The following is a 26951-nucleotide window of genomic DNA, read 5'->3' as shown; positions in this document are numbered from 1 at the left end:
AATTGCAATGCTAGTGTGCAAAGTCAGAATTTATTTTCTTATATCTTATATTTTTCCACTCATGGAAGTCAGTAGAAAAGAGATTTTCAAGAGAGTATAACATAAAGTGCTATGAAGTGCAAAATACAAGTGATATAAACATGGAGAAGAACTGGAAAATATTGTGTTAACTGAGTAAAAGATTATTGCTAACTTTGAAACTTCGGTGTTAGAATAGCACCAGTGAAAACCAGCTTAGGAACTATCCAAGTGAATGAGTGCATGATGACTCAGGGAGGAAAGTAGTGTTTCACTATTTTTTTTAAGAAAAATGCTACAGGAGTTCCAATCGTGGCTTATTGGAAACAAATCTGACTAGTATCCATGAGGATGCAGATTTGATACCCGGCCTCATTTGGTGGGTTAAGGATCCAGTGTTGCCTTGAGCTATGGAGTAGGTCACAGACACGTCTTGGATGTTACCGTGGCTGTGACTTAGGCCAGTGACTATAGCTCCAATTTGACCCCTAGCCTGGGAACATCCACATTCCGTGGATATGGCCCTAAAAAGACAAAAAAAAAAAAAAAAAAAAAAAAAATTACAAATAATTTGCAAGATTATTACAGTTAAAGAAAGTCTTCTAAATTTAGATGTGACCTAAACAACTCTTTAATTTGAGAGTAAATAGCATACGAAAGAGAAAATATTAAAATTTAAAGAGAAAGTGGATAATGGAAAGAATGCATGGCATCAGGGTACAGGGAGAGAGGCTGGTATAGGCAGGATCATTTTGGAAAGGAGGAAGTCCATAGCTTTTGAGATAGAAAATAAGGAAAGCAATAAGGAAAGAACAATTTTTAGTTTCCGTCTCATTATTTTCATCTGGTTTTCAGTACTACATCATCAATTCCATAAATATTAAGGATGTACTGTTTTCAAAAAGACTTCAAAAGAACTATGTTTAGCAGAGAGCTTCCTAAGCTGCAGTTTATGTTATAGCTGTTTCTAGTCCTAAGACTTTAAAAACTAGTAAAACATATAACTCACCCTAGATTCATTCTTTTTTTCTTGGTGAAGGAGTATATTTAATTTGATAGAAAAGGTGAGCTCAAAACACTAATTTTTAAAGATGTGCTGATTATATTCTCCTATTCAAATAACCAGTGCTAAGACATTATACCATGTCAAATACCATTTCCATAGTAGCCATATTAAGTTCTATTTATGACATTATTTGAGCACTTTAATAATTTATAGCTAATGCATATTTTCTCCTTACTTAAGATAGGGCTGAAATAATAAGAATGGCAAAAGAATAATAATGAGAGTAATAATATTATTCTTGTCCACTTCATTATCCCCCTTTCAAGGAAGGGCTTATATTGAAAAGCAAAATTTATGCTCCTTAAATGTTTTTTTCTTACTTCAATTTCTACTCAAAATACTTATCTGCAGTATTGTTTTGAGCAAGGACATTTAAAAGACAATTAAAAATTCAACCATATTTGCTTAAACAATTTGAATGATTAACTTCAGTAATTAGCTTTGAGTAAATTCACAAAATAAATAGTACCTTGATACTTCATAATTAAATAGAATCCCAACTTTCCTTTCAGCTTTAATTCTGCATTCAAATCATCAGGGGTGCTATTTTAAACTACTTTTAGGAAATGGGTTTAATGATTTTTTTTTTTTTTTTGTTCTTACATTATTAATGTACTTTCATTCAGACTATAGATTGGAGATCGGAGTTGTTAGATAAAGGGAGGTGAGTTTAAGAATACCAAATAGTATATAAGAAAAAAGACATTCCTACTCTTATCTATCTTCCACAGGTTTTAATATTCTTATGTTAACACTTAAAATACTTTTTATAACAACATAAGGTATAAATAAATAGTATAATTTGCTCAAGCAACTGAGCTAGATTTAGTCTTCCTAGCTTACATCAATAATTGTCAGAGTTCTTGTCATGGCTCAGTGGTTAACGAATCCCACTAGGAACCACGAGGTTGCGGGTTCGATCCTTGGCCTTGCTAAGTGGGTTAAGGATCCTGCATTGCCGTGAGCTGTGGTATAGGTTGCAGATGTGGCTTGGATCCTGTGTTGCTGTGGCTCTGTTGTAGGCCAGCGGCTGCAACTCTGATTCGACCCCTAGCCTAGGAACCTTCATGTGCCGTGGGAGCGGCCCAAGAAATGGCAAAAAAAAAAAATAAAATAAAATAAAAAATAAAAATTAATAAATAAATTGTAATGGGGAAATAACAATAATAAAAAATGTTTTTTAATTTAAAAAATTGCAAATTGTACAGAAATTAATACATTTAATTCCTTTGTTATATTATTTGCATATTTCAAAATGTGCATTACTAAGATAGAAACAAACTGATAATTCAATTTTAAGAAATTCAGGTTGTTTGGGAAAAGAAGGAGGCACACTGCTGCTAGTGCAGATAGATTTATTGGATGGCTTGGAAATATATTGTATAAATTCGTTGTGCCATTAGACACATCTTAACAAAAAATCAAGATACTATGCTGTCCTTTAGTTTTTTTACTTTTAAGTTTTATTTTCACTAGGGAGTTGTATCTTGTTTAATATTTTGTGATGCTTAGAAGGAAATGCCTAAAATATCAAGAATTGAGTCTAATTTTACTGTCATTTCAATGATTTTCATCAACAAATAGATTCTCATACTTTATTCTGTAAGGTACTAGTCCTGAAAGATGTTCCACAAATAAAAGATTTTTTGTTAAGTATTATGAGCCCCTCTAGGAATATTGTAGTGTGGATGATAGCATATTCAAAGCTTTGAAAAGTTCTTCAGAGAAGCAAGCTTTTTTTATATAGCGAATTCTCAAACTGTTTTCTGTTCCCTGGCCAGGGATCAAACCCATGCCACAGCAGTAATGCCAGATCCTTTACCACTAGGCCACTAGGGAACTCCACACAGCCTGCTCTTTGTCTTTATCTGCAAATGGTATTCTAGGAAGCCACAAGCCTAGATGTCTCCAAAGCCAGTGGTCTTTAGCTAAAGGATCAGCTCAAGAAGTAATCTAATTTTAAATAATTGAAGTCTGCCTTGGAACTTTAGATGTTTGCAAGCAAAACCCCACTTTTCTCCCTAGGGAAAGGTCAGCAGCAAGTCCTACTTGGCTTTTCAGTGGCCTTGCTTTTATACACTGGTTTTATTCTCTTTGCAGAGCACTTCTGCAAATCTCAAAGTAGAGGGACTTCAGTGAGTGTGATTAGAATGTCCTGGCAAGTAACCTGTCAAAAGTGAATGTGGGCCAATTGCATTCAGTTCTCACAATATTGTGAAAGGGGCTGTGGGTTATATTGCAATGTTTCTAAGCTGATTATCCGGAACAGAGGCTCAGCTTGATGCCAGTTCTTACGTGCATTGCCAGACTAAACAAGTACCTTCTGAGGTTCATCCATCACAATTTATGATACATTAAGCTAAATCTAATGTTCTCTCATGCTGGTGTTAGGGGATTTTCTATATTCAGGCTAAGAAATTGCATTTGGGGAAAGGGATTTCTCCTCTCTTTTTCTATAGAATTTTTTTTAGTTCTATAGAGTCTTGTTATGTCTATTGGACCCCTGTTATACTCTGGTACTAATCGTGGATTGACTTTAAGCATTTGAAATCTTAACTGGTAACAGGAAATGACTTTACATTAACATTGCATGAACTACTATAAATTGTTCACTGAAAAAGAGAGTGTTTAATTATAAATGAAGAAACCTGCTTCCCAGTTGATTAAACATATTAAACGCTTTATATTTTCAAAGCTCCACACTGTTGTTAATAAGCTATTTCTCACAATGAATCTCAGAGGGAGCCTAAAACTATCACCCTCCTATTTTTATAAATGATGCACTTGACCCATTAAAATTAGATCGCCCATATTGGACCACATAGAAATGAAAAACTAGAATTAGATTTCAAGCTCTCCATGTACCTGTGCCTAGTTAAACTATGTTCTTAGTTTTTTGAGCAGCCAAAGTAAATTAGAAAATTAAGTAAATTTAGCTGTCCTTTGTTACTACAAATGGGCATGCACACAAACACCCACACACACACTTTTTAATTTTTTTAATAGAATTTCTGTTCTGAATGCAAAACCAGGTATTTTGTTATGCAGTAACATAAAGCAAACTCAAAGAGATGTCTCTCCAGTTAAACAATCCATGACAATTATTCCAATATTCCTTAACTTTAGCTCACTTTCCAGACTGACTTGTCCCTCTCTCCCTTTTCAGAATCTGTCCTTTCAAAAGACTAATACAATTGACTTTGGCCAAATCCTGGTATTGTCTGATACTGAGATCAACAAATATTTGTAACAATGAGTTCGTTCTTAAAAGCTCACTTGGTTATTTTCCTTTCTGTCAAAAATATAATTATATATCATATATTGTCTTATTTATTAATTGATTATTAGGTTTATAATATTTAATATTTTTACCTTGGATTTTAAATATTGTTTCCCATGAATAAAACGGTCTATGACATATAACATATATATTGACTTTGTTTTTTATCAGTGGCTTTTGAATTGTTTAGTAGTTCAAATCTAATTTGTCTGATGAGTTTGCAGTTCTCTCAATATCAGTATCACTTTACTATGTCACTGTGCAGGGAACAGAGCTAGAAAACAATAGCTACCTAGTCAATAAATATTAATCACTGAAACTTCATAATTTTTTGTCATGTTTGTATATGATAAGCAACATATAACTTTAGTGAAATTTGTCCTAAATGTAACTCCATATACAAATATAAATTCATATAAACATATATAATTTTTATCTTTAAAAATTAGGAATTATCTGTTTCATTTTTTATTTGGGTTAAGGTGACAGAATAAGGAAAAATTTTACCAAATGAAAGGAAACTCAAATTTTATGAGTTCTAGCAAAAGTAAATGCTCCTTGACATACTATTTTTTTAGGTCTTTAAAAAATAGTAAAGAACATTCTATGATCTAATAATTTTCTTTGAACTATAGAACATCAATATATTTGAATTATATGTGCACAGTATTACTAAATACAGTAACCAGATATGGACATTTTTCAGTGTAGTTCCTTTTCTAGACAAAGTGTGAAGCCATGTATTCCAGTGTCCTATTAAAATATAAATATATGACTCTGTGTAATAGAATGTCATAACTTCTCCTGAGTTCATCCTAGAGTCATATACTGATAAAATTATGGCTGGGAATAAATAAGTTTCATAAGCTGCATTTTATTGTAGAAGATGTCACAAGCAATGATACAAGAATGTACGATTTAAATATTTGTGTTTTGGTACTTTCATTAACACTGAAGCTTTGTGCATTTTCTAAACAGTATTTTGGAGGTTCTACTCTGATATTCAGACTTCCTCAAACTTATACAACATTTCATATCTATGCAGTAGGTGGTTTTTTTATACATAAGTATCATATGTATTAGGTGGATAAATAAGACTATAATTTATGAGTACACAATTTGCCATACCTGATGGTCAAGATTATGTCTCTTTTATTCATCTCTTATTATGAGGTCCTTGCCTAGCATCCAGTCTTGAACAGGAGCTCTATAAATATTTCTTGAAAAAAAATAAATATATGAAAACTGGTTTCAATATTCATTTGCCTTTCCTTATTAAGATGTAAACAAGAAAGCAGATGAAAATATTTAGGGTTGGAGAGTAAAGAAAATTAAAAAAAATTTTAAGATTAAAAAATGTATCAATCTCTAGTGCATTCTTAAATCATTCTTCAGATTTCCATTACATGTCCTGGCCTTTATTGAACTAAGGAAAATTAAGTTAAATTCAGGAAAGCCTACCCAGAATGCAATTAGGAGGCCTCCAATTTCTGCAGGTCCCCCCATATCGACATCATTTTTCCCAGTGTCATCATATATTTAGGTTTAATAGGGAATGAGCGATATTTTATTCTGATGATTATGCTTTACTGCATATGATACATTTCATCATCTAGGAATGGTAATGTTACAGGAGAGGGGCACGAGTAGGATGTTGGAAAAGAGAAAACTGTGTCTATAAGACTATTACTGCCATAAAAAGGAGAAAACTGTTTTCCATCTTGAATGTCATGGATCATTCAAAATTAAGAACTCAAGCCCTTAAGAAGCAGATAGATGCAGCTTCTTGTAGGTCATCATTATTGACTCAGGCAGTGAAAACTGAGGCACAGATTTCAGACCCAGAAAGCACTGCTGCTGGGATACAAACACAGTATGTTTTCCAAGCCATCTGCTAAAAGGTTCTTTTGGTCATCTGATGAGATAGCCAGCAAGCAGTTTCTACTGGAAATATCTCTATGTGGTGCATTAGAACTGTCATAGTACATTTTTTGAAAAAAAAAAAAAGAAAAACGAAAATGCCTCATGCATATGAACTGACTAAATTCTTACCAAACTAACTTTGGCCAGCATGTAGATACAACCTTAGAAGAATTTTTTTAACTTGTGATTTGTACAGTATTTGAGTTATTTAGGGAGTTGTGCCATAATTAATGTATGGCATAGGGAAGAAATTTGGTTTAATGATCCATATCATTATTTTTAATTCTAATACCTAATGACTTTGTATAAACATATTTCATCATTTATTCAAACTTCAATGGCAACAATGTTTATCATATATAGACTTAAAGCATTTTTTATATTACTGGAAAATATTATCCAATTTATAAAAATCAGTTTTAGAGTCTCTAAGTGACATAGGTCTTTAGATTATTTCTGGATTACCTAAATGAGGTTTATTAATATGCACACTACCTGGAAATTGAAGAAATGTGTATACATTTTATTTTGATTTGCTTTATTTCAGCCCAGAGATGATTACCTAGAGTGAATGAATCCCTAACATTATGAAAGTAACACTAACACTTATGGAATTTTTATGTTTTAGCATTAAAAAAAGGACGATTTTGGATCACACCAGATCCTTATCACAAAGATGACAACATCCAGATTGGGCGTGAGGTGAAAATATCTTGCCAAGTAGAAGCTGTTCCTTCTGAGGAGTTAACATTTAGTTGGTTTAAAAATGGTCGTCCATTAAGAAGTTCTGAGCGGATGGTTATTACCCAGACTGATCCAGATGTCTCCCCGGGAACGACAAACTTGGACATCATTGATTTAAAATTCACGGATTTTGGGACATACACATGTGTAGCATCTCTGAAGGGAGGAGGAATATCTGATATCAGTATTGATGTTAATATATCCAGCAGCACAGGTAAGAAGCATATTTATGATGCCAAAGATGTTCACATTGGGAATAATTTCTTTACGTTTAGTAGACAAAATAGTCATCAGTCAAGCTAAGAACATTCTTATTTTCAAAAAGCTTCCTGAAACCAAAATCCTTACATTCCAAATGCCCCCAAAATATTATGTTTATAGACATTGTTACTTCTGTTTTCATTTAGATTTACATGAGGCTTTACAGAAATAGTGCATTAAAATTAATAGTGTTGGCTATGATAGAAGCTTCTTGGTTAAATAGTATCATTTTTCTTAATTATTAATTAGGAATCCTCTATAGAGACTATAAAAATTAAAAGTTAAATAGCAAATATCTAAAGTTTTAAAACAATTTTTAGAAATTGAAATAAAACAAAATATTTAGTTTTAAGAAGAAAATGCCAGGATAATTTAAGAGTATTCAGATTCAAATATAAGGTATATAAGAAGTGTATCTTTCACTAGTAAAAGCCATTGATGCAGATGTTAAAAATGTAATCAGATGCAACACTTTGAAGAACCTTGTGATAGAATCTCCTCCTGATGAGAATGGCTAAATATAAAAGTATACTGGATTAAAATTTCTCCTTTTAAGATTAAAACCAAAAATATGTCATCAATTTTCTCTCAATGTAGGAGGACACATTAGCTTAATTCTTAGGATGTTTTAAAGTCTTGTGATTCTATGAACTGCAATCAGTATGCATCTGGAGAACTCCAACGTATCTTTATTTGTTTTGCCAGCTTGTTACCAGATTGAATTTTAATTTAGGATTTTTATATAATCCTAGGGTGAATAATATGTGTTGAAAACATACTGCACAAATGTAGATAGCAGACATACTCTTTTGAGGGAATTTAAACAGCCAGCTTCTCTTTTCCAGTCAGGAAGCTTTTTGACTCTTTTGTATGTTAACAGATTGACCTGTGATTTTGTGTCTTCTCATAATTCCAAACTGCAGTGTGCACTTGACTGATTTTATTCCTTAAAGGATATAGTTCATACTTTAGGCTGACCAAATGTGCTTACTTTGCATCATTCTGCATTATTTCTAAGGGATATTCCGTTCTATCGAGATGAAAGATACTTGTGTTTGAATAGATAACATACTCTAGTTATCAAACACACAAAACACAGCAGTAACTATTTTTTTAAAAAAATCTAACCTGTACTTCAAAATTAGTGCCAGCCCGAGGAGATGGACTCATTTTAGGATATCTAAGGAAAGCTATTGATATACTCAGTCAATCACCATTCATTTATGAATTTATTCAATCAGCAAATATCCACCTGTGCTCTCTGGCAGCGCATATACTAAAACACATATCCACAGAGTGCCTACATCAGTGTGCTAGGGAACATCTGAAATATTATATTTTCTGTAAAAGTAAGAACAGTTGGGTAAGATTCATGATCATGTGTCCTTTTTTATGACGGATGTTTTCCAGACTTGGTCTACACTTAATTACAACTATTGCTTTGTTTGTTTAGTTGTTTGCCTGGTTTTATTTGCTTATTTCTTTTTTGGAACCATTGATACAAACTCATATGAAAAGAATCAATGCTTCTATCTAAACAGACTTTTCTGATGGGGGCACAGTTCATATACTATTAAATTTAGACAAAAGAGAGAGCAGAGAATGGAGAGGAGCAAAGAGCATTGTATAATTATTCACAACGTGAGTTCTAACATTCATTTTTATATACACTTGTTATAGAGCCTGTGTGAAACTATGTATTATAAATGACAAGCATTGATTCATGAAATTTCCAAAAATCTTAAAAGGAATATGCTAAAAGATGATTAGGAAAGCAGAAAATTCCCAAGAAATGCCTCAGTAATAAAATTTTAGTTGTAATAAAGTTTTCTAACTGTTATCAGTTTGTCTGGTTCCCAAAAGTGACAGGGCTCAAGATAAAGGAGGTATATTAAATCCTCTTCCAATGTGCTGATCAATTCTGTCCCTGCCCACCATAGACAGACTTGGTTATTGTCTGTCTCCTCCCTAGAGTGGAAGCTCTATGAAGTCTGAGATCTTGTTTGTGTTGTTCATTGTTGTAATCTCAGCATCTGGAAAAATAAATGGCACCTAGAAGGTACTCAATACATAGTTATTAAATCCAAAAAATGAGCTAATTTTTGCACATAGCTTTCTTTTTAGGTTTTCTTTCCTTCCCCTGTTATTATCTCTACAAGATAGAGATCTCTCTATCCAAGCTTGTACTTCTCTACTGACTTAAAGAAAGTCATTTAAGGAGTTCCCATTGTGGCTTAGTAGGTTAAGAACCCAACATAGTGTTCGTGAGAATGCAGGTTCAGTCCCTAGCCTTGCTCATTGGGTTAAGGATCCTGCTTTGCCACATAAATCATAGATGTGGCTTGGATCTGGGTGTTGCTGTGGCTGTGGTGTAGGCTGGCAATAGCAGCTCTGATTCAACCCTCAGCCCCAGAAACCTCCACATGTAGCAGGTTTGGCCCTAAAAAGGGGGAAAAAAAAAAGACTCAGTCAATAAACCAGTTTATACTATCATTTAACATGTTATCACTCCCAGGAGCAGAACTGGCTCCATAATTTGTGGTATCCAGTGAACATTTTTTAAAGTGTGCCCCTTGTTCAGAACTTTAGAATAATTTCATGATGGCAATATAGAGCATTAAACCAAGTGCAAGTGCAGGTCCCTTCTAAGGAGGGGTGCACAGGTGGCATGCTCATGGAACTGACCTGTGTTGGGGAAAGAGAGGTTTACAGAAGATGTTGTTTAACCTAAAGAATAAGTCACTGAAGGAGATTACATATTCTATTTTCATGCTGAAATTGGATTTGATGTTTAATTTTGCTTACAGTTGAGTGGAATACCAGAGTGCAGTGTGAAGATCTATAGATTAGAGGTTGAATGCTTCTATTGGTATCAATAAAAATTATTTTTATCACCACACAGTAGAAGACTACAATTAAGGCAATGCTTTGATATGAAATATAGAGATATTACTGGGGATAGAGATTGAACAATCTGTAACAAAGAGGAAAATCTTGAACTATATTAATTCTGTGAACTAAATAAGATTCAGAGGAAATTCCCACAAATTGGATGAGTGAAGTAAAGAGAAGAAAACTACTGTTAAGAAATGAGTATGTGGGACCCTTTTAAATTCTTGTTTTTGCTGGTTTGAATTTAGAATTGGTCAAGTGGTTTTCTTATATAACATCTTATATATGTTAAATTTAAGCAGTTTTAGGATCTCATTTTGAATTTAAAATTAGAATATTTTGTTTATCATAGAAAATCTTACAGGGAATCTTCGTTACTGTGTTTTAAGAGACATACATGAAAACTTTAAGATGAAGATGAGGTACCACAAAGTACTTCTGCCTAATGGTTTGAAACTGTTTCCTTAAATGACAGAACCACAACTCTAGATATGTTTTTATAGACTTTAAAATTGAAATACAAAATATCTCAAGTAAATCCTAGTTTATAGAATTATTAAAAATTTTGAAAGTTAATGATTTGATTTTTAAATAACTTAGAAGGGGGAAGCTACATACATTTTGGAGTTTGCCTTATGCAACTGATTGAATAATAAAAACTAAGATATATGTGATAACAGATTATGTCTTCTTCTCCCATTAATTCCACATGAGAGAGATTTTTCCTGCTTGGTTCTGCAGACATGTAAATTGTTTTATTGTGAGCAGTTGTTGTTCTGTATGCCAATTTAATATTCAAGTTTCTTGCAGGTTATTTTATTATGTTATTGCTCTGTATCTGGCTCTGTGTCACATGGTGACAGACAAATGGCCTTGCCCTTAGGGAGCTTACAGTATAAGTTGTCACATTACTTGGTTGTCAGATGACTTAGAAATTAGACAGATTGCATAGTGGGATGGATGCTGTACTTGAAGTTTGATCGGACTTCCCAGGGAACTGTGAATACTTTTGTCAATGTTACACAAGAAAATTTCACAGAAAAAACATTTGACTTAAATATTGATGGAACTAGCATTGTGACAATGAAAAGATGGTACATTTGGCAAAGTGTACAGGATGAACAAAGTCCCAGAAATAGTATGCGTTCTTCATTTCTTGCTTTTACTGTATAATTAATGTTAACTGATATTAATATAAGCATGTTTTATTGGTTTATTTCAATTTTATTATTATCATTAATGAAGCTTTATTTTATATGGCTAGATTACAGGTAACTTAAAAAATTGTAGTCAGCAGGTTAAGGATCTAGCATTGTCACAGCACTGCTCAGGATGCTCCTGTGGCACAGGTTCAGTCCCTGGCCCAGGAACTTCCACATGCCACAGGCACAGCCAAAAAAAAAAGGAGAAAAAAATTGTAGTATCTGTTGTGAAGTTTTCAAAGAAAAATTTAAATATGCTGAAATTTTAGTTAATACAATTAAATCTTGTAAAAATCCTTTACATACTTAGTAGAATATGCATGTAAATGTGAGCATACGATTTTGGCAACAGTTAAAATCAAAACTTAAAATATTGTTACTTGTTTGTTATTCACTTATGTAAATATATGTTATAGTAGATTTAATTTCAGAGGGCTTGATGAAAAATATTCTATTGCTTCCTTCAGTATTGTTCTACATAAAGTCTTTTGGTGCTCTTTAGCTTGCATGTATTCCTTTGCATGATGTGAATACTTGCAAGTTTATAGTATACTAAGAAGCATCCTTATCATGCCTAGAAAATATAAACAATGAGCCTGGTGATCTGTGGAGTTCCGTAGTGAGACATCTGGTGGACAAATATAGCAGAAGATTCAATGCAAATTTGATGATTTTTTTCCTCCCTTATTAAAGTACAGGAACATTTTATATAGCAGAAAATGATGTGAGATTTAGAGGATTAAACCAGATGTGGCACCATAAGCATAGGTACACAGAGAAGGTGAAACATTGAGAAAATTAGTTTGAAATTTTGGCTTCGCTGCTGACTACCTGACTAGTTAGTATAATTATGATAGTTAAGCATCTGTACAAGTATTCACATCTGTGAAGTGAAAGTTCTTGATAATATACGACTATGGTACACAAATAATAAGAATAGTTAATTAACATGAGAACAAAAGACAAATGATTGTCACCCTAATTGGATTTGCTTCTTTGCCCTTTTCCAATTAAAGTGGAGTAAAAACTCATGAAATCTTGCAGATTAAAAATTAGATTTTTATAGAATAACTTCAATGAGTTATGTAAGAGGTCATTTTATTTATTTATTTATTTTTGTCTTTTGTCCTTTTAGGGCCGCACTCATGGCATATGGAAGTTCCCAGGCAAGGGGTCTAATTGGAGCTGTAGCTGCCGGCCTATGCTAGAGCCACAGCAATGCCAGATCTGAGCCGTGTCTGCAACCTACACCAAAGGTCATGGCAACACCAGATCCTTAAACCACTGAGCAAGGCCAGGGATCGAACCCACAACCTCATGGTTCCTAGTTGGATTCATTTCCACTGCGCCATGATGGGAACTCCCACAAGTCGTTTTATATGAGGAAGTCATAAGTAAGACTAACATATGTACGACCAGGCAGTGATCCATGTAGTCAAAAGTTATATAATAGGTTCTTGATCTTTTGAACAGAGAAAAGTTCATTTTCTCCCTTGACTCCATAATTGTGAGATTCAACCCATGACCTCCAAATTCATGATGGAGAACAGAGGTCAGCTGTCTTTTTCTGTAAATGGTCTAATGGTAATTATTTTCAGCCTTGCAGGCTATATGGTTTCTGTTGCAACTATTCTACTCTGTTACAGTAGTCAAGCTGCCACAGACAACAAAATGAATGGACACTGCTTTGTTTTATTGGAATGAAGTGTAGTGCCTATTAATTAAGAAATAAAATCCTAACAAAGCTGAACTCTATGAACTTGCTAGGAAAGTAGGTGAAACCGCATTTAACTGTTGTTTGTCTATCCAAACATTAATATATTTTCTAAGGATTGAGGCATAAATCTTATTTTTTTTTAAATTTCCCATTTATTTGTATACAGTTGACCTTTGAACAGCATGGGGATTAGGGGTACTGACCCCTGAGCAGTATGAGATCAGAGTATAATGTTACAGTCGGGACTCCATTTTCAAGGTTTCTTCATATCTGAGGTTCTATATCCTCAGATTCAACCAACCCAGGATCACGTAGTACTATAGGACTTGTGTATTGAAAGCCCACACAGTGCACACCCATGTGGTTCAAGGGTCAACTGTGTTTTACTTGGGTTCCTTGTTCAATAGATCGTTCTCTGCTAGGATGTCCAAGCTCTAGAATTGTGCTAAGATTACTTTGCAGTTGCTCAAGTTTCATTTCTAGCATAGAAGATTTTTATCCTGCTGCCTCTGTTCTGGTTGTGATCTCTTTTATCTATTTTTTATCTCTGTTTCTATGTATATGTATTTAACTTTTGAATGGCTGAGGAAACAATAAAAAAATTAAGAAAAGAGGAATACTATGAATTTTAGAGTCTCCTGGTTATGAAATAGTGTACTCTTCTGAAAAGATGATTGGCTGCTTTCCACATCAGCCTTAGGCATGACGGTTTCACACAGATTAATTCACTCTTTAGTTGTTGAAGATTCCTCTCTCTTAGTTGACTTTGCATTTATTGGAAGGGGTATTATATATGTCCCTAAGGAGAGTCAGAAAGAAGCATAGTGTTTTGAGCAGGGCATCAGTAGGGAAATTATCCCCCTAAAAAACATTGAATTATCTCTTCTACAGTCTTTCCCACTTTAGTTTCATAGGCATTGAAAAGGGCTCTTCACCTATGACGTTGGGGCTGGAAATAAATGTGGCTAGCAGGTGTCTTTACTGTGGTTCTTAGACCCTTAAATTGCTATTGTGCTTTTAATGAACTTTCCAGAGGAAAAATAAACTTCAAAATATTGTTTTTATTGACCATATACACAGAACATTCCTTACAAAATATTGGACTATAGCATACACATAGAGAGAGCTAATTCCTTTCATTTCCACTATTTCAGTTGAGAATGGTATTAATATCAGCCTACATGGTAGGCAGAGTTATAAAATTTATATTTAGGTAAATAAAAGTTTACCAAGAATATTTTATGTTTAATAAAGCCTATTACAAAATAGATTTTACTCCTTAAATTGTTTTTATATAAAAATTTATTTAATAATTTGGAATTATTTCTTCTGCTTATTTATGTTAATCTGGCATTATTCTGTGGTGGATAGAAGTAAATACAACTATTTGGAAGTGTTGGGTGTGGTTAAGGGACTTGCCTGGATTCCATTTAAATGAGTATTCAAATTCTATTTTTAACATAATAAAAGAAAAATAGCAAAGTTTTCTGAAAATGGTTATACTCACACTAAAGTAAGTTTGAGAAAATGTCAGTTTTCCACATCAGATATTTATTGTTTGTATTATTATTGTTGTTATCACTTGGCTTCAGGTAGCACTGATTAAGATCACAGTGTTTGGAGCTAAAGTCCAGTTGTCTATTGATACCTATCATTCAAATAGTCCAAAGTCCATGCTTGAAGATTTTCAGAGTAAAAATACTTCCAGAAGGCTTCCCGAAAGCCATATTAGAGTGTGTTAAATATTCCTGAGGAAAAACTGCTAAAATTACACAAAATAAAAATGTAAAGCTGTGTTAGATCAATGACAGCAGTTTACAGAGACATCCTGAAACTTCTGAAGTTTTCTGAATAAAAATAGAAAACCCACCACAAGAGATGAACACAGTATTTACAGCTTAAGTCATTGGTATTTTTCCTTCCATTTGGTATCTCTGACCTTTATTTCACAAGCTCTGAGCCATAAATAATCTGTTTTTAGAGGAGGGAGATTGCGGTTGGAAATTTAAATTTGAGAAACAAGGTTATCTGACAATACAAGTAGGAATAATGCATAGTGTTCTGATATGGCAAAGAGAAATTAAATAGTGATGTCATCCACAATTAAGGGATTAATTCATGAAATGTAGTGCACATTCAACCCCCCAAATATTTATTAAACAGCCGCTGTAGGAAAGGAGCTATAGGACAACAAGATCTAATACATAATAGATTTACTATCCCATACTCTTGAAAATTTTTGTTAATAGTATTTGCTTTATAAACTATCAGAGTAAAATGAAAGTATACAGGATGAAATTATGAAATCTAGTCAGCAAGAGTTCCGTAGAGCAGGTGGCATCTGAGCTGGACTAGGAGTAAGGATTATGTGGCAATTGATGTTAGAAGAAATGAGTGTAACTAGACTCCTTTGCACCATCAAGAATGACCACAGAATTTTATCAAGGGAGAAGTTGATCAGACTGGTGTTTGGGAGATCCATTCACTGGATGAATCTGTAGGGTTCCAGAGAGGGACAGTTTGAGGAGGAATGGTGGAGAAATAGAGGGGACTTTCAGGAGCATTCCAGAAGCTTCATAATCAAGAGCTGGGCAGAGAAAACTTTTCCTCTGTTTCCCCAACTGTGTAGACTTCTTTTGTGTTGTTCAGAGGTGTTCAGTGAGTTATTTAGCCATAATGTGAGAGAGAAGGCAGAAATATTTTATTAGGAATTAAGCGAAGGCAAGGTTGATATGCATTACTTTATGGAAGTGTCAGATGAGAGAGGAAAAATACAGAAGACTTAACTAGTAGAAAAAGCATAAGTCTCATTCATAAACTACATCTGGAAAGTCGGTTAACTACTTTATATCTTACATTACTTTTCTGTCCACCACAGCTTTAGGATTTTTTTTTTTTTAAAGAAAGAGTTTGAAGAAAAGGAATGAGGAAAAAGAGGAACATAAGGAAGAAGTCTGCCTATTGGAGTGTGTATGGTGTGATGAGGGGAAACACTTATTCAGCTGAAGAGATTGATAGGACTCAGATGAGGTGCTCTGGGACACTCACAACCTTATTAAGGGGCAGTTAAGTCAGTGACCAGTGCTTTTAAGTCAATTTGAGAGAGTGCCTGACTGACAGCAGGCAGCTTAGTGTAGAGCAGAGCCCTGAACTTGGGTCCAGGCCCAAATTTACCACTTAATAGCATTGTGACCTCGGGTCTGGCTAGACCTCAAAACGTTCCATCTTGTAGAATAAGGGGATCAGCTGGGTAACTGATTCCAAATGGTGTTCCAAAGTCAATGAGAGATTTAAAAATATTCTCAAGGGTTACTGAACTTCAGGGGGAAAGGAAGTAACAAGTTGATCATTTATCCTTTTTATTTCCCTTCGAACTTCATATAGAGCAAAACATATATCTTTTATATGTAGGACTTTTATCTAAGACTATATTTGGGTAAAGGATTCTGACTCAAGTTTACCAACTTATACACATGCACACGGTATTAAGCACAAATAGGCATTTATAAAAAACCCACAGCAAATATAATAATGGAGAAAAGCTGAAAGTCTTCCCACTAAAATATGGAACAAGGCATGGATGCCCACTCTCACCACTTTTATTCAACATAGTATTGGAAGATCTAGCCACAGCAATCAGCCAAACAAAAGAAATTAAAGGTATCCAAATTGAAAGAGAAAAGGTAAAATTGTCACTGTATACAAATGACATGATACTATATAGAGAAAACCCTAACGACTCAACCAAAAAACTACTTGAACAAATCAACGAATTCAGCAAAGTAGCAGGATATAAGATTAACATTCGGAAATCAGTCGCATTTCTGTATACTAACAATGAAATATTAAAAAAGGAATACAAAAAGTCAATATCTTTTAAAATTGCACCCCCCAAAAATCAAATATTTGGGAGTAAACCCTACCAAGAAGGTAAAAGAGTTATATGCCAAGAACTATAAAACATTAATCAAAGAAATTAAAGGGGATTCAAAGAAATGGAAAGATATTCCATACTCCTTGGTTGGAAAAATTAATATTGTAAAAATGGCCATTCTACCCAAAGCAATCTAAAGATTCAATACGACCCCTATCAAATTACCCATGACATTTTTCACAGAACTAGAACAAGCAATCCCAAAATTTATATGAAACCACATAAGACCCAGAATTGCCAAAGCAATTTTGAAGAACAAAAACCAAGGAAAATGCTTCATTATACCAGACTTCAAGCAGTATTACAAAGCCACAGTAATCAAGACAGTGTGGTACTGGTACCAAAACAGACAGACCAGTGGAACAGAATAGAGAACCCAGAAATAAACCCAGACACCTATGGTCAACTAATCTTCAACAGAGGAGGCAAGAATATAAAATGAGAAAAAGTCTTTTCAGCAAGGGGTGCTGGGAAAACTGGACAGCTGCATGTAAATCAATGAAACTGCAACAAACCCTCACACCATGCATGTAAATAAACTCAAAATGGCTTAAAGAGTTAAACATAAGAGAAGACACCATCAAACTCCTTGAAGAGAACATAGGCAAAACATTCTCTAACATCACCCTTACAAATATTTTCTCAGGTCAGTCTCCCAAGAGCAACAGAAATAAAAGCAAAAATAAACCAATGGGACCTAATCAAACTGACAAGCTTTTGTACAGCAAAAGAAACCATTAAAAAAACCAAAAAGCAAAAAATAAATAAATAAAAACAAAACAAAAAAAAAACAAACTTACAGAATGGGAGAAAATAGTTTCAAACATTGCCACTGACAAGGGCTTAATTCTAAAATATATAAACAACTTATACAACTTAACAGCAAAAAAGCCAGTGACCCAATTGAAAAATGGGCAAAAGACTTGAATAGATATTTCTCCAAAGAAGCTATACAGATGGCCAACAAGCCCATGGAAAAATGCTCAATATCCCTGATTATTAGAGAAGTGCAAATCAAAACTACCAGGAGATACCACCTTACACCAGTCAGAATGGCCATAATTAATAAGTCCACAAATAACAAATTCTGGAGGGGGTGTGGAGAAAAGGGAACCCTCCTGCACTGTTGGTGGGAATGTATGCTGGAACAACCACTACGGAAAACGGTATGGAGGTACCATAGAAAACTATACATAGAACTTCCCTATGACCCAGCAATCCCATGCTTGGTCATATATATCCAGACAAAACTTTCCTGAACAAGACACATGCACCCACATGTTCATTGCAGCTCTATTCACAATAGCCAAGACATGGAAACAATCCAAATGTCCATCAACAGATGATTGGATTAGGAAGAGGTGGTGTATATATCCACAATGGAATACTACTCATCCCTAAAAAAGAACAAAATAATACCATTTGAAGCAACCTGGATGGAACTAGAGACTCTTATAGTAAGTGAAGTATGTCAGAAAGAGAAAGATAAATACCATATTATATCACTTATATATTGAGTCTAATATATGGCACAAATGAATCTTTCCACAGAAAACAAAACCATGGACTTGGAGAGTAGACTTGTGGTTGCCAAGGTGGAGAGGGTGGGAGTGGGATGGACTGGGAATTTGGGGTTAATAGTGCAGACTATTGCCTTTGGAGTGGATAAGCAATGAGATCCTGCTGTATAGCACTGAGAACTATATCTAGTCACTTATGATGGAGCATGATAATGTGAAAAAAAAAGGTGAACATGTATGTGTGAATGGGCCACCTTGCAGTAAGTAGAAAATTGACAGAATAGTGTAAACCAGCTATAATGGAAAAAAATAAAATCATTATAAAAAAATCCCAAACTACCTGTAAAAAAATAAAATAAACACAAATAGTCGAAAACCATTTGCTTAGATGAGTTCTTCCATCCTTCTCAAATTATATTATGATTCTATGATTCCAAAATATTATACCTAAGTTCAGAATATGGTAATACCACATTTTGAGTGAGAGATGTTAGGTTAGAATGAGGGATTTTAGGAAAGCTTTGAGAAACAAATTGATTTGGGATTAGTTGTACCTGAGAGGTTGGTAAGACATCCTTGAATTTTTGTGAATTAGAAAATAGGGTTTGAAAACTGACAGAAAGATCTGAAGTAAACCGTGGAGTTCATAGCAATTGTATTAATTAGAAATGAATGAGCATAGCCAAGAGAAAACTATGAAGCAAAGACAAAAAAATATTCAAGGGCTTCGTGGGAAAAGCAGAAACCATGAGAAAATGAAAACAAGAATGGTCATTGGCAATCAAGGAAAAAGACCTCCTTGGTTTGTGTGAAAGAGGGGAAAATCCAGTGGAAAACTTCCTGTATTTATAGCATCATTAGGGCCTTCAATACCTTTCATCAGCACGAAGAGGTATGTGAAAGATTATAGTTGTCTCAAGTACTTTAATATTTGTTGCACGGATCTTGATAGTGGAAGGGAACTCTTATTTTTCTTCAAGTGAAAGGATTGGGAATCAAAAGAGGAAGGGAGGGTAGAAAGGAGACAGAGAATAAGAGAGAATGAGAGAGAGATTTACAGATAGTAACAATTATACTAATTCTCTTTTCAATTAGATCATTTAAAGAAGTGAGAAGGAATATATGAAACATTTTTAGTTGGCCTTGTCAGGAAGTTATAAGTTGTTTTGAAAAGTATAAATTGTAAAAATATTTCCACTGCTTATTTTTGGGGAAATCATAAATGCAAAGATTAGCTGCATTAAATTCTCTATTTTCTATAATAGTTGAATAAACACTAATTATTTTTTGTATTAGAATTTCCTCACATAAAATTCAATCTATCTAATTATGGAAATTAGATTTAAATTTTTCTCCAATTTTCATCTTAAAATATCCAACACTTTTTTCCTCAACTATCAGAAAAAAGGTTGTATCTTCAAGCGATAGTTTAACAGTGGTTGATTAGCTATTGTCTAATACTGTGTCATGTGTTGAGGATTTTCTTCAGGTGGAAGAATTAAACGCTTTTTCAAAGTCCCAGATTACACTGAGACAAGAGCAGGTCAATGAGAAATAGGAAAGAAAGCTCAAGTTACATTTTCTACAGCCTTCATCCATTTAAAAATGCAGGCAATGGAGACATAGAAACGATTTGAGTTTTAAATGATAGAATAGAGATTCCTCTAACCTAAGATCACTGTAGGCAGGTACTAAAATACTCTAAAATGAATTCAGGTGACATTCTGGTTGGATCATATGACCATGTGTTCTGTCGATGGTGGGGCACAACACTTTCCCCTACTCTGAAAAAAACCATTTCAAAGCAGGCTGTCAGGTCCACTGCCCATCACATACTCCTCTCACTAAAGTGGGGGCAAGGGCTTACTCTATTCTAACCTAAGCATGAAGATTGAGCAGTATTCATTTCACCTAAGAAGACCACTTTCAATGTTATGCTAGGTTAAAATCCTATAATGCAACTCAACATGGTGATACTTGCTTTGTCCTAGCTTCCAGAAAAAAGTGGACCCAGGATTTGTCTTTAAAATGCTACGTTGTTTGTTTTTTTATATAATGATTTTTATTATTTTTCATTATAGCTGGTTTACAGCGTTCTGTCAATTTTCTACAGCACAGCAAGGTGACCCATTCACACATACATGTATAGATTCTTTTTTTCTCACATTATCATGCTCCATCATAAAACACTAAATATAGTTCCCAGGGCTATGCAGCAGAATCTCATTGCTTATGCATTCTGAAGGCAATTGTCTGCATCTATTAACCCTAAAATCCCAATCCATCCCACTCCCTTCCCCTCCCCCTTGGCAACCACAAGTCTATTCTCCAAGTCCATGCTTTTCTTTTCTGTAGAAAGGTTCATTTCTATAGCACTGGGAACTATATCTGGTCACTTATGATGGATCATAATGTGAGAAAAAAGAATGTATATATGTATGTGTGACAGGGCCACTTGGCTGTTCAGTAGAAAATTGACAGAACACTGTAAACCAGCTATAATGGAAAAAAAAATCATTAAAATAAATAAAAAATAAACTAAATAAAATACAATAAAATGCTACCTTAGAGTTCCTGTCATGACTCAGTGGTTAATGAACCCAACTAGTATCCATGAGGACTTGGGTTTGATCCCTGGCTTCACTCAGTGAGTTAATGATCTGGCATTGCCGTGAGCTGTGGGTGTACATCACAGACCCCACTCAGATCCTGAGTTGGTGTGGCTGTGGCACAGGCCAGCAGCTATAGCTCTGATTCTACCCCTAGCCTGGGAACCTTCATAAACTGTAGGTGTGGCCCTAAAAATACAAAAGACCAAACAATAAAACAAAAAAATAAAATGCTACCTAACCATATCAGGAGGTGTGTACTCCCAAGTGGCATGATTTGCATTAACTAACCCTAGAATATGCATTAATACTTACAGTGCACAAGTGTAGATCACATTGTCTATAGTGAAATTTTTAAAAATTTTTACAGCAGCATAACAAAAACAGAAAAATGTATGAATTGTAAACATGAAGCTTAAATAGTCTACACACACTTATAACCACACCCAATTTAAGAAGCAAAACACTGGTATATGCTAAAGCATTTCAAAATGTTGAACACAGGCCAATTCTGCCTACAAAACCCAGATTCTTTATACAAAACAAATGGCTTCTCAATGGAATGAGCACAAGTAATGAGATTTCAGGCTCCAGAGATAAACTGTGAGAAATGTGTTTTTGATAAGGGAATCTATCTCAGAAAACCCAAGTTATATCCTGTCTGCCTTCTTACCTCTTTGACTAAGGAATTGGAGCCTAGGATGTTCTATCTGGTGAATGTCAGCCTAAGAGACAGCTTACATTCCAACTGAAAGCTTTAGAAAAGAGAAAAAGAAAATGATTTGCAAGGGAAGGGAAGAACTGAGGACAACAGCCTCATCTTGTGTACCTAAATAAATCAGGTAAATAAATCAGATTTCCCATATTTTTGGGTACTTAAAGTAGTCTTAAAAATACACTTAATTTTCAGGACACTTAAGACAAGGTTCTGTGAGTATGAAGTGTATTGGTAATTTAAATATGTGAAGTAGAAGTAATAAAATGATAAGCAGTTTGAATGTCTGCACTCTAAAATGCATTTAGTTGAATTACAAACCATTGTAAATGAAACATAAGTAGTCCACTTTTACCAACACTATCTAACTAATACTTGTAAACAAAATATATTTAGTTGACATTTAAACAGAAATACCCTTGCTTTTGAATAAAATACAATGTAAAACCATATTAATAAAATGCTACTGAATTCTGTTGACACACTTATTAGTTTGAAATAAGTTGTGTATCATTCCGATCAATGACAGTATATGAATTTTCATGTGGTTTTAAAATTAGGCCCAGATTTTTATTGTAGCATTCTATACTTCTACAGACTAACAGAATGGATCATAAAATGCAGTCACACATTTGTAGAATGTAGAATATTTGTTAATAAAATCTCCATGTGTTATAAGAAACCCTCCTCCTATTTTTTTTTAATTGACCAGTTATCTACTAATGGATCTGTTAATTAGACCTATTTTCTCAAAGAACATGTGGTCCTGATCTGTTGATGGAACACTGTGTTCACTGGTTTTTTCATTTTGCTCTTAACAAAGCCTGAAAGAGCCAGCTTCATTTTATGTCATAATGTTTATTAAAATGGTGGTAGTATCTATTTCCACAGGATTCAGTGGTACACAATCAGTAGTGTAATTAGAGAATTTGTAAACCACAGGCATTGTTCAGAGTGATCATTTATAAGAGGCCAAACAATGTCACATGGATTCTACAAGGAGACAAATGGCCTTTTATTATAGAAGTAAATTGATTCTCCTAGCCATTCAGCATTGAGGGGTTTACCACTGTGAGCAACAGTTGCTCTAGAAAGTAAAATACATTGTGGATTTCTTTAAAGTTGTGCTTTCAATAAGCACATTTGATATATAATTTATAGCTTGTCCTCCTTTTAATTTAGAATTCCTTCATCCACAGGAAAGTGATCACATAATTAACCCAATCAGACTGTTCCTTTTTATGTACTGGTCCATGGTTTTCATGGCAACACCCTGACCTTTGTGAAAATGGACAGCTCTGACATTTTGTCATCCTCATAAGGGAGGAATAGATGTATTTAGGAATGTCCAAACCTCATTACTTCATAGAAATAGAATAAGAACTAGGAGATCTGTATTATGTGCCATTTTATGATACTATCCAAACACACAGATCAAATTATTGTGTCTGATGGCAGAACTCTGCAGCCTTCTTTCTTTGGATGGCTTTGCAAGATGCCTCTGACTACTCAGACTGAAAAGGTTTATTCTTGTCCTTTCCAAAATGTTCTCTTCTTCAAATACTGTCCTCATATGAAATATACACATATCTCCAAGACAGCTGACAATTACAATGAGATATATAGATGCGTAGATACATATATTAATGATAAAATATTTTATTGACCCTATGTATACCATTTTCAGTACTTGCGACAACACAGATATGAATAAAAAATCTTTGCTCTCATTGTAGAATATATGCAGAACAATAAAATAGAGTCACAGATATAACCCTAGTAAAAGACACTAGGAGAAAACAATAACATATATTGAGAGTTTACTGTTATGCTAGACCTTGTGCTCAAAATTTTATGTGCATTATAATGTTTAATTATTTTTAAAAAATGTGAAGTAGGTACTCTTATGCTCACTTAGAGTAAACTGAGGGATACCAGTTAGAAAACTTTGCCAAGGTTATACAGCTAGTAAGTAGTAGAGCTAAAGTCTGAATTTAGGCTGCCAGGGCTGAGCCTTGCTCTTTACAAGTATATTGCACAACTTGAAGTACTTGAAGAATATCAGATGACACTCTAATGTGCATTATGCCATTTTATCTTTAAATTCTCATTAAATTTCCCTTCTCATCAGCCTTATTTGCTGAGGAGAAAACAGGTTAGGACAACTCAAGATTGCACAACTAGCAAGTGGTTAGGCTTTGAGTCCAAGTCAGATTTCTAGTCATTTTGTACACTTAAAACCCTTACAAACACATTGTCAATTTAAAAAGACCTCCTGATTTAAAAATGATTATGAACAGTTATCAGTTACTAAGAATACTCCATATTTATCTGTTTTCATGGTGCATAGTGTAATTTTTGAAAGTAGTGAATGGCCTAAATTATCTCTCTTGTCCCAGTCTTAAGCATATTTACCTATTTAAGGGGTTCCAAAATGTATATTAAAATGAATTGGTAATAGCTTCAACCACGGGCACAAATTTTCCTATATGTAGTTCTGCTTTTGTTACTCTTAAAATGTTAATTTAAGGGATATTGCATTTATACACACATTTAAATATATCTGGATAAATCATGGCACCATCTTTAAGAGTGAGTAGGCAAGAACACAAGTGTTTTGTGGAACATAGAATTTCAGTAATTTGGAAATCTCTGAGCTAGCTTTTAGGCTACAGGATTTTTTTTTCCCTACTTTTTACTTTTAGTTTGTGTAATCCATGTTTAGAATTTAGTATTCAAGTTTTAAAGTTGAAATCCCCAATCAGTTGCTTATACACAAAATAACTCTATAGTTTTCCAGCTTTACTCTGCATTATTAAAAAAAAAAAAAAGAAACAAAAATCACCCACAAACCAAACATGAAATGGAACTTGATTAACCACAGAGAGTTAGGTTGAGGAATCAGCCCCCTATTTCCCAGATATGATCATAGATTCATATCTTTTCATCAGATAACTTAATCATATCTTGGTAATTAAATATCTTAGCACTTTATTTGATTTTGACTATTATAATATCTATCATATCTTAGTATAGATATTATATCATTTATTTACTATAATAATTAGTATACTGATATACTTAATGTTATATTTATGTAATATAATATATGATATTAATAATTATATTGTGTTAATGTAATATTATAAATATTATAATATCTATTATTACAGAAAAAAGCAAATCTTATTTTGCAGTCCATGTCCCTTCCAGCATTCTCAGTCTAATCCACATTCCTAGCCTGCTAAAATGTTAACAACATTTGAGTTACTAGCAAGCAGAATTGTCTTGGTCCTAATTTTTTGCTTAATTGTCTCCATAAAAGCAAGTTTTTCACGTGTGAGACTTTATGTATTTAGCCTGTGAACATCATTCATTTCTATATTTCAGCACATAATAAACACAGTAAGTCGGGAAAGGGAGGTTTAACACAGAAAAGAAAGTATGCTTTCCTATTTTTTCCCCAAAATGTCAGCAGAAAATTGTCTTACTGATACAAATTTATATTAATGATTCTATAAAATATTTTATTATAAGCTCAAGTTAGAAAACCAAAATATGTGGTACTCATAACAGTTTGAGGTACTTGAAAACTAAACTTAAGCAAATGCTACATAAGCAATGCTAGCTTAAGGTCCCATTCACTTATCTGTTTATGAGGCAGCAAGAATAGAATCTGTGTTCATTTGCAACTGGCCTTGTAGTTTTTGTAGCAGGGAAAATATGAATGCCACTCAGAGAATGATTTTCTGTTTTGCTCTTTCATCTTACACTTTGTGTTCCACTGAATCCCTCAGAGACTATTCTTGTGCCATAGCAACACCTGCTGGGAGAGGGAAGTTGGAACAGCCACAACTGTTTGCTGCCAAACCTGTTTTCCTGATTGAATGGCACTGCATGTCCTCCATCTTCTAATTCTGAACTCTCCAGAGTTGCTACCCTTCAGGATCCTGTTTCTCTCCATATGCTTCAGATAACTAACAATACCATTGTAATCAGATTTTCGATGTCTTTAAAAATAAGCCTTATGCATGTGTGTGCATGCACGTGCGAATATGCACATTTCCCCTTAGAATTTCCAAATGCAAGTGCCATGGTATTTTAACCTCATGTTTGTTTTTAATGCATGCTTGCTTTCTGCTCTGCTGCTAGATTTGTAAAACACTGTCAATCCTGTTGTATTAGCATCTCCTGGTTAATTATAGATGTCAGTAAAAAAAAAAATGTGTGTATCAGTGCAAAAAAGGCAGTTTTGATTTACAGAGTATGATAAAAGATGTATTTATGTTTATTCATATCATGGACAAAAACAGTAGACTTACCACATGGTATGATGACATTTAAAAATAAGTGCCTGTTTTATATATGATTTACCAATAAGACTATAAGTAATACAAGTCTCGGAGTTCCAGTCATGGTACAGCAGAAACGAATCTGACTAGGAACCATGAGGTTGCAGGTTCGATTCCTGGCCTCACTCAGTGGGTTAAGCATCTGGCATTGCTGTGAGCTGTGGTGTAGGTCACAGATGCGGCTTGGATCCAGGATTGCTGTGGCTGTGGCATAAGCCACTGGTGGCTATAGCTCCGATTTGACCCCCTAGCCCTGGAACCTCCATATGCCACAGGTGCGGCCCTAAAAAGCAAAACACAACACAACAAAACAAAAAACAGATCTTAGAATATGGGTCCATATGGAGGTTCTGTTGTAGAACCAACTAGTCTTTTTTTTTACTGATAATAGAGGAAAGCCATAGCATGGACAAACTACTCAATACTTCCAAATGCTTCCAATATTTTACTCCATGTGTCATTACTGTGACCAAATTGAAATCTAGTATAAGAGGGAACATTGTGAAAACCTATTGTTTTTTTGTGTGTTTTTCAAATTAAAAATAGAAAGAGTTCATGTGTGAAAAATGATCTTGAAATTCATATACTTTATAATTAAGCCTTGGATAATTAAGAGGTGATTTATTCATCAATAGTTTTCTTACTTTGGTTGCTTAGTAACCTTGATTGGTGTTCCATCCATCAATCAAGAATGTATTAAGCACCACTGAAATACTTT

At 34.0% G+C, this 26951-nt stretch overlaps 1 protein-coding gene across 9 annotated transcripts in view; it reads left to right on the top strand.

The window, feature by feature from the left end:
• MDGA2 (MAM domain containing glycosylphosphatidylinositol anchor 2) overlaps window positions 1–26951 on the top strand; it is an 837423-nt gene that overhangs the window by 601355 nt on the left and 209117 nt on the right. For 7 of the 9 annotated variants that reach the window (XR_014841443.1, XR_014841412.1, XM_085018662.1 and 4 more), the window contains exon 7: window positions 6916–7245. The exons of the other annotated variants lie outside the window; for them this stretch is intronic. Coding sequence is in view for 5 of the 7 variants with exons in the window: in XM_021074074.2 (XP_020929733.1) it covers window positions 6916–7245 (330 nt within the window). In the remaining 2 variants the exon portion in view is untranslated. The remainder of the gene's footprint in view (window positions 1–6915; window positions 7246–26951) is intronic. 9 annotated transcript variants of the gene reach the window in all.

Source organism: Sus scrofa, chromosome 1, assembly GCF_054392235.1.
Source record: "Sus scrofa isolate SSC_HxYL_T2T_F1_AM1 chromosome 1, Sscrofa_HxYL_maternal_Yorkshire_Landrace_v2.0, whole genome shotgun sequence".
In the NCBI taxonomy this organism is placed as follows: domain Eukaryota; kingdom Metazoa; phylum Chordata; class Mammalia; order Artiodactyla; family Suidae; genus Sus; species Sus scrofa.
The sequence above is the reverse complement of the archived record's forward strand: the minus strand, read 5'-3'. Positions and strand labels throughout refer to the sequence as shown.